The sequence below is a fragment of the Myotis brandtii genome, unplaced genomic scaffold (assembly GCF_000412655.1).
Source record: "Myotis brandtii unplaced genomic scaffold, ASM41265v1 scaffold187, whole genome shotgun sequence".
In the NCBI taxonomy this organism is placed as follows: domain Eukaryota; kingdom Metazoa; phylum Chordata; class Mammalia; order Chiroptera; family Vespertilionidae; genus Myotis; species Myotis brandtii.
In genome coordinates, this window is record NW_005356944.1 from 597,206 (window position 1) to 604,658 (window position 7,453).

A 7,453-nucleotide genomic window follows, 5' to 3' on the forward strand; every position below is an offset into this window, starting at 1 on the left:
CGGGGAGGGCCGCCTGGGCACAAACCGGCCGGCTGGGAGTGGGTGGTGGTGGGAACGCACCCCGGGTGTGCATGGGAGTAAATGCGTGTGTGAGCACACGAAGGTTTGAGTGTGGGTGTGTAGGAGCGCGCATGTGCGCAAAGCGTTGTGCTGGGCGAGTGTGTGAGTAGCCGCGAGCGTGCACGCGTGTGTGATGAGTGTGGTGAGCGTGTGAGCCGGCACCCAGGGAGGCACGGGGCGCAAGGGAGAGGCTTCGCGGCAAACACCGTGTTCTTCCCGTTTAGGTGCCGCAGGGACTTGTGGGACTTTGTTCACCGCAGGGATTTGTGGGACTTTGTTGACCGCAGGGACTTGTGGGACTTTGTTGACCGCAGGGACTTGTGGGACTTTGCTGACCGCAGGGACTTGTGGGACTTTGCTGACCGCAGGGACTTGTGGGACTTTGCTGACCGCAGGGACTTGTGGGACTTTGCTGACCGCAGGGACTTGTGGGACTTTGCTGACCGCAGGGACTTGTGGGACTTTGCTGACCGCAGGGACTTGTGGGACTTTGCTGACCGCAGGGACTTGTGGGACTTTGCTGACCGCAGGGACTTGTGGGACTTTGTTGACCGCAGGGACTTGTGGGACTTTGTTGACCGCAGGGATTTGTGGGACTCAGACCTGGACCCAGGTGGATGGGCCTCGCTCCGTGCCAAGCCCGGCTCCCCCAGTTCTCAGCTGGGACTGCCATTCCGTATTGACCCCAGGAATTTGTGGGACTCAGACCTGGACCCAGATGGATGGGCCTCGCCCTGTGCCAAGCCCGGCTCCCCCAGTTCTCAGCTGGGACTGCCATTCCGTTGGGATGAAAACAAGGTGAGGGCTTCTCAGCAGGAAAAGCAAGGAGCCCAGTGGCCACAGGTGGGTCTCCCAGCAGCCCCAGTGTTGGCAGCTGCCCGGCTGGGGCGGGACGGGGTTGCCACGGTGGAGCGCACACACCACACCAGGCCAGAGCCAGAGCCCTGGGGTGGGGGTGGGGGGTTGTCTCCCGCTGCTCCCCTCTTGGACCTCCCCGTCGCTTAGACTCCCCGGGGCCCAGGAGACAGCCATGCTGAGAGCGAGACTCGGACCCCGGAAACCACCAGCTGAGTGACAGCCGGGGGCACAGGTCCCTGTGGAAGAGGCAGGTGGGTTCCGGGCCGTCCGTGTCCCGCTGAATCCCGTTTCTGGGGTGGGGTCGGAATCTGCCTTAGTAACAAGCTTCCCTGAGGCAGGGTTTGAGCCACATATCCGACCAACCCCCTGAACTCTCCTGACCGGGACCAAGGCCCCCGGGGGGTGGGGGGGACTTACCCGCCGCCCCAGGGCTGCAGAAGGGCAGAGCCCGGGCTCCCGATGCCTCCTGCTCCCTGCTCACCGGGCCGCGCTTGGTGCGATGTGGATTCTCCCACAGGACGCAGACCCAGTTTCACGATCGGAGCTCCCAGAAACCAGTCTCTACCAGCGGTTGTGGCCAGCGCCACTGTATTGGAGGAGGGTGTGCTGCGGGTATGGGGTGTCTGCCATGCCCTCCCCATGTCTGTTATTTCCCCGCCCAGCGGGGCCAACAGGTGCCTGGCAGGGCCTGCTCACTGACAGACCCCCCCGCAAACCTGCCACAGGCCGGCGGGAGGCCACTGGGCAGAGGGCCGGGAGGAGCTGCCTCTGAGCCGTAGGAGCCCCCAGAAACCAGTCTTTACCAGCGGTTGTGGCCAGCGCCACTGTATTGGGGGAGGGTGTGCTGCGGGTATGGGGTGTCTGCCATTCCCTCCCCATGTCTGTTATTTCCCCGCCCAGCAGGGCCAGCAGGTGCCTGGCAGGGCCTGCTCACTGACAGACACCCCCGCAAACCTGCCACAGGCCGGCGGGAGGCCACTGGGCAGAGGGCCGGGAGGAGCTGCCTCTGAGCCCCCATTCCTTGGCACTGGCGGGTCAGTGGGCAGGAGTCCCAGATGCCATGCAGGTGGTCCTCTTCAAGCTTCCTCACCGGCTTCGGTGCCCGCGTCGCCCCTGCCTGAGGCTTAGGGCGCTGGGGGGGAGCCCCGGGGGAAGTGTCTTTAGCGGCCCATGGAAAGAGGAGGTGCTTTCAGGATATTTCCTTCAGCAACAAGGATAATCATGACGATGAACCCATTTATCGAGTCTTATGTGCCAGGCCCTGTGCTAAACCCCTCTGTGCCACCCCGATACAAGTCAATGCCATTATCACTGTTGTTGTCAGACAAATTATAGTAATCGTTAATGTTACTGGGCATGTGCCCTGTGCCAGGAGCCAGGCACGGGGCCCAGTGTTGTCCACAGGTAATTTTCACTTCATGAATAAGTTCTACATTATTGTCAGGTGTTATTGTTCCATTTTGTGCATGAGGAAAACGAGGTCAGAGGGGTAAACTGTCCAAGGTCAACGATGGCATCCAGGGAGGTCGACCCCAGAACTTAGGTTTCTCTACTCCAGACCCTAAGCTCTTCATCACAATGTTACTCTGTCTCTCAGAGTTATCTCTTTAAGACATTTCTAGCCCAGCCAGCGTGGCTCAGTGGTTGAACATCGGCCTATGAAACAGGAAGTCACAGTTCGATTCCCGGTCAGGGCACATGCCCAGGTTGCAGGCTTGATACCAAGTGTGGGGCGTGCAGGAGGCAGCCGATCAATGATTGTCTCTCATCATTGATGTTTTTATCTCTCTCTCCCTCTCCCTCTCTGAAAAAAAAGATATATATCTATATCTATATATAGATATAGATATATAGATATGTGTGTGTGTGTGTGTGTGTGTATCTGGGCTTTCTTTATTGGAGGCAGTCATGCCAGCTCAGAAAGGCAGGCATGTCACAGCCTCTGTTGAAGTCAGTCAGGCCAGGCATCACGTGACACCGTGGTGTTCTTCCTCTGAGCTCGCTTTCATTCTGCTCAGCAACTTGGTTCCACCATGTGAACACTGTGGCCCGGGAACTCCAGAAACGGGGATTTAGAGTAAATTGTTTCGAGGAGAAAAGCAAACAACACAAACAAAAGATGGATGAGGGACAAGCTCTGTGCAAACCCAGGAGACAAAGACCCTGCAGTCCCAGTCGACCACCGGCGGAGCTTTAGTCAGGCGGCTACTGCTTTACATCATTACTGAGCGGTGGGCTCTGATAGTAGACTGGTTAAGGTGAGCACCACCACTCAGGGTCACATCTCAGGTGTAGAGTGGGCTACCTCTTTTCATGATGCCATAACTACTGTTTCTGGACTTCTATCATTCTCTTCTTGGGACTCCCTCCTCACTCCCCCTCTTGACAAAAAAAACGAAACCAGGCGAGAAATTAATCCGAGGCTCTATTTCTTTTCTTTCTTTCTTTTTTTTTTTTGTGTTAATCGTCACCTGAGGATATTTTTCCATTAATTTTTAGAGAGAGTGGAAGAGAGAGGGAAAGACAGAGAAAAACATCGATGTGAGAGAAACACATGGATTGGTTGCCTCCTGCACGCACCCCAACCAGGGCCTGTGCCGGGAAGGAGCCTGCAACCAAGGTACGTGCTCTTGACTGGAATCGAACCCAGAACCCTGTGGTCCGCAGGCCGACACTTTACTGAGCCACACCGGCTAGGACCGGGGCTCTGTTTCTTTACTTTGGTGTAGCTCTCAAGACGGGGTGTCCAAAGCTGCTATTTGCTTAACCAACATCCACACCCCTGTCTGTTGGGAGTGCCAATGGGCTTTTTACTGGTCTAACACCACGTTTCTCAGCCTTTCAGAAAGAGCCAATAAGATGTAATAGAAGGTTATTGGGTGGAGTTTCTGGGAAAGCTCTGGGATGGAGGCTGACTCAGCTGGGAGGCATGTCCCTTTGCCCTTGCTCCTTTCTACTCCCTGCTGCCCGGGATGTGGGTGTGATGTCTGGAGCTGCAGTATCTATTTTGGGATCATGAGGTGACCTCAAGCATGGGACCCTCCTGTGAAGGACAGCCAAGGCAGGATAGAGCAGCGGTCGCCAACCTTTCGGACCTCACGGACCACCAGTGGTCCTCGACCGCTGACCTAGATTGTGCTTGGGTCCTGGAGGGACACTGTGGGCACCTGTGAGCAAGTCGGGAGTTTTTAAGAAAGTGTAAGTGGGAGGGACGGACGGGGATTAAATGAAAGCACATGTGGAAGGCACTCGGTGCTGGGCCAGGCGCAGAGTTGGCGCGCCTGTATCTTAACTAGCACTTGTATTCCACTTGAACAAATATGGCGGCTACCAATGAGCCCCTCTTCCTGTGTTGCTGATGGTTTGGAGGGGGTGGAACAACCTCTTTTCTAAGCCCTGGATGCTCCACTGGCCACATCCACACACGCCAGACCCGCCTTGGACTCTGTCTGTGGAATGAGGTTAAGATGTCCCTCCCTGACCAGAGGCGAGACCACGCTGTACAAGCTGCAGCGATGTTGGCTGCTGCACTTCTGATCCCGGCTGCGTGTTTTGCATCTTTATCGTGAGGATCCACCGGCAAAGGGATGTTTCTGGGAACAAAGTCCTTCGGCAAATGGAAGGCCAGACGGAGCCGCTTAGACTGAGATAGAAGCTTTTGCTTAAAAAAAAAAAAAAGGTTGCGTGTGCCTTTAAGGCCATTTGGCTGAATTGCTGATTCGGTGAGCAAACATTGACTGGACTGAGGAAATGTGGGGAGGGCCGCGAACTTCCAGGATGTTTCTGGAGCCGTTGCTGAAAGCTGCTTGCACAGGGGAAGTCTCCCCAGGTAATAAGAGAGCCACAGCACTGGAAGCTGAGCGGAATTTATGACATTAATTAAGTTCATCACATCCCGCGCCCTGTATCACCGCTCAGCTGCCTGCAGCTACTGATGAAGCGCTGTCCATATCCACGTCTAAATTACCGCACTCCCAGCACCCAGCGGCACACCGCGGGCCCGGCCACTGCAGCACCCCGGGGTGGTTCACGTGGGCTCAGACAAGCCCACACCTGCCTTCCTCTCTGGCCTCATCCCGTCTGTGTTTTCTGCTTCTGCTGACCTGCCCTCTAGGAAAGCAGGCCCCACTCCCACCCCCGACCCCCTCTGGCCATCAGGTCTGCCCCTGGTGTCCCCAGGCTGCCAGTCCTAGAGAGTCAGGGTCAGGGTCAGGCTGGGGTTGGGGCACAAATGCAAGGCTCTGTGCCACCCCATTGCTGTGCTGTCCTTCGCCACCCAGGCCTGGAAGGGACACTGCCTGAGCCCAGAGGCTGAGCCCCTCTCACAGAATTGGCTCTGCAGGCCTAGCCTCGAGCCCTCTCCCGCCTCCTCCACCGTTCTCGCCTCCCCTTCCTCCCCCGGGCACTTCTGCACCAAACCCTTTTATTCTCCTCCAGGCCTAAGAGATGAAACCACACATTTGTCCATTCCTGCAAATGGAACCAGGCCAACACAAGGCCCAGGCCTGCAAACAGCAGGCTCTGCCTCCCATATGGCCTCCTCAGGGTCACGCTGCTACATCAAACTCCTCTTTATTCTTGAAGAGAGGTGGGGAAAGTTGTGCTAAAAACTTCTGGTATCGATAAAGAATTGCACTTGGCTACAAGTACCAGAGAACCGAAATAACAGTGGCTAGGACGAGATGGAGAGAGGTTAAGTGTTTGTCTTCTGTTAAAAGAATTCTAGAGGCAGCCAGTCCAGCTTTAATGCAGCAGCTCCATGGCCATCAGGGACCTGAGTTCCTCTATCCCAGCGGGCGCCAACCGGTGGTCCACGGACCCCTGGTGGTCCGCGAGGTCTGAAAGGTTGGCGACCGCCGTTCTAGGTCACACTTTGGCCAGAGTCACTGGAATGTGCGGAGTGCACACTCCCTTCTTTCTACCAGGTATGGACAAGGAAGCCCCCTCTCCCAAAGCCACCTGCCCATCAGCTCGGGGCAACGCTGTGCCAGTTACCACACAGGCCCCTCTGGGTGCGTGTAGCTGGCAGGGGGGCTCGGTGGTGGCAGGGCTTCCAGGGGATCTGGCCGGCTGTGGTGGAGGCAGGCACTGGTTGGCAGGCGGGCCCAGAGCTCTGGCAGAGGGACCACACAGAGCGGAAGGGCTGGGCCGGGGTGGGCCTCCTTCCACAAGCCCCGCCTGCCCCCAGGGGCATGAGCAGGTCCCAGGGAGGGGCTGAGGCTTGTGTGTGTGTGTGTGTGTGGGGGGGGCTGAGGTTCTTCTTTATTTACCAGCTTCAGTGGGTGCTGCCGAGGGTCCTCCTGTGCCCTGCGGCGGGCAGGGCAGGAATGGGAGCAGGGGCTTGGCGGGAGGAGGGGGATGAGGTTGCTCCCACCTTTTGGCCATTGTGAACATGCCGCTCTGAACATTTATGTGCAGGTTTTGGGTTGAACGCCTGTCTTCAGTTCTTTTGGGTTTATACGCAGGAGAGGAATTGCTGAACTGTGTCCGCAGCGGCTGCTCCATTTTATTTCCCCGCCAGCAATGTTACGAGGGTTCCACCTTCTCTACACCCTTGACAACACATGTTATTGTCTGCTTTAAAAACGATTATAGCCACCCTACTGTGTGTGAAGTGATAGCTCATCTTGATCTTTAAAAAATACATTTTTATCGATTTCAGAGAGAAAGGGAGAGGGAGAGAGAGAGAGGGAAACATCAATGATGAGAGAGAATCATTGATTGGCTGCCTCCTGCGGGCCCCACACTGGGGATCGAGCCGCAACCTGCGCATGTGCCCTGACCGGGAATCGAACCGTGACCTCCTGGTTCATAGGTGGCCACCCTGGGCCGGGCAGTCGTTGTCTTGATTTGCATGTCCCTGATGACTAGTGACGAGTTTGTTTCACGTGCTCGTGGGCCATTTGTGGAGCCGAGGTGTTTGCCCTGAGCAACCAGAGGGCGGGGTTGTCAGTAGATGAGAGGGAGGTGGCGGGAGAGGAACTCAGGTTGACACGTTGAGTGTGATGTACCCGTTCGACGCCGCTAGTGGAGCCGGGAACTGATTGTTGGCTGGGAGTCAGGAGTAGAGGGAGACCTGGGCTGAGTGTAAGCATAGATGTCATCCGTCTGTGGTGACATTGAGACCCACGAGGTGCAGGGAGTGCTGGGCTGGAGGAGGGAGAAGGAGGAAGAGCAGGTGAGCAGCAATGGAGGCCCGGGGGCGGGGGGTGGGGGGGGGCGGTGTCTCCCGCAGGGAGAGTGAGCGTCCGTGTGGGATGCTGCTGACGGTGATGCGTGATGCAGTGACGCGCACAGGGCTGACCATGGACTTGCTAACGCGGGATCCAGGCGACCTCGACAAGAGCTGTCTGCTCCCAAGCCTGCCTGGGTGGGTTCCCGGGAGAATGGAAGCGCAAGTGGAAAGAGGGCGGACCTCTCTTCAGAGGGGCTTCGAGGATCTTTCCTGCAAAGGGAAGGAGAGGAATGGCATTGAAGGGTTTTGAGTTTTCACAGTGGGAGGTAGAGTGAAGAGCTGGTGGGAAGGCGTGCTTGA

At 57.0% G+C, this 7,453-nt stretch overlaps 1 protein-coding gene across 1 annotated transcript in view; it reads left to right on the top strand.

The window, feature by feature from the left end:
• RPS6KA4 (ribosomal protein S6 kinase, 90kDa, polypeptide 4) overlaps nt 1–1,131 on the top strand; it is a 19,303-nt gene extending 18,172 nt beyond the window's left edge. The window contains exons 17-18 of the mRNA XM_014538201.1: nt 285–858; nt 1,066–1,131. Coding sequence (XP_014393687.1) covers nt 285–858; nt 1,066–1,131 — 640 coding nt within the window. The remainder of the gene's footprint in view (nt 1–284; nt 859–1,065) is intronic.
• The last annotated feature ends 6,322 nt before the right edge of the window (nt 1,132–7,453 follow it).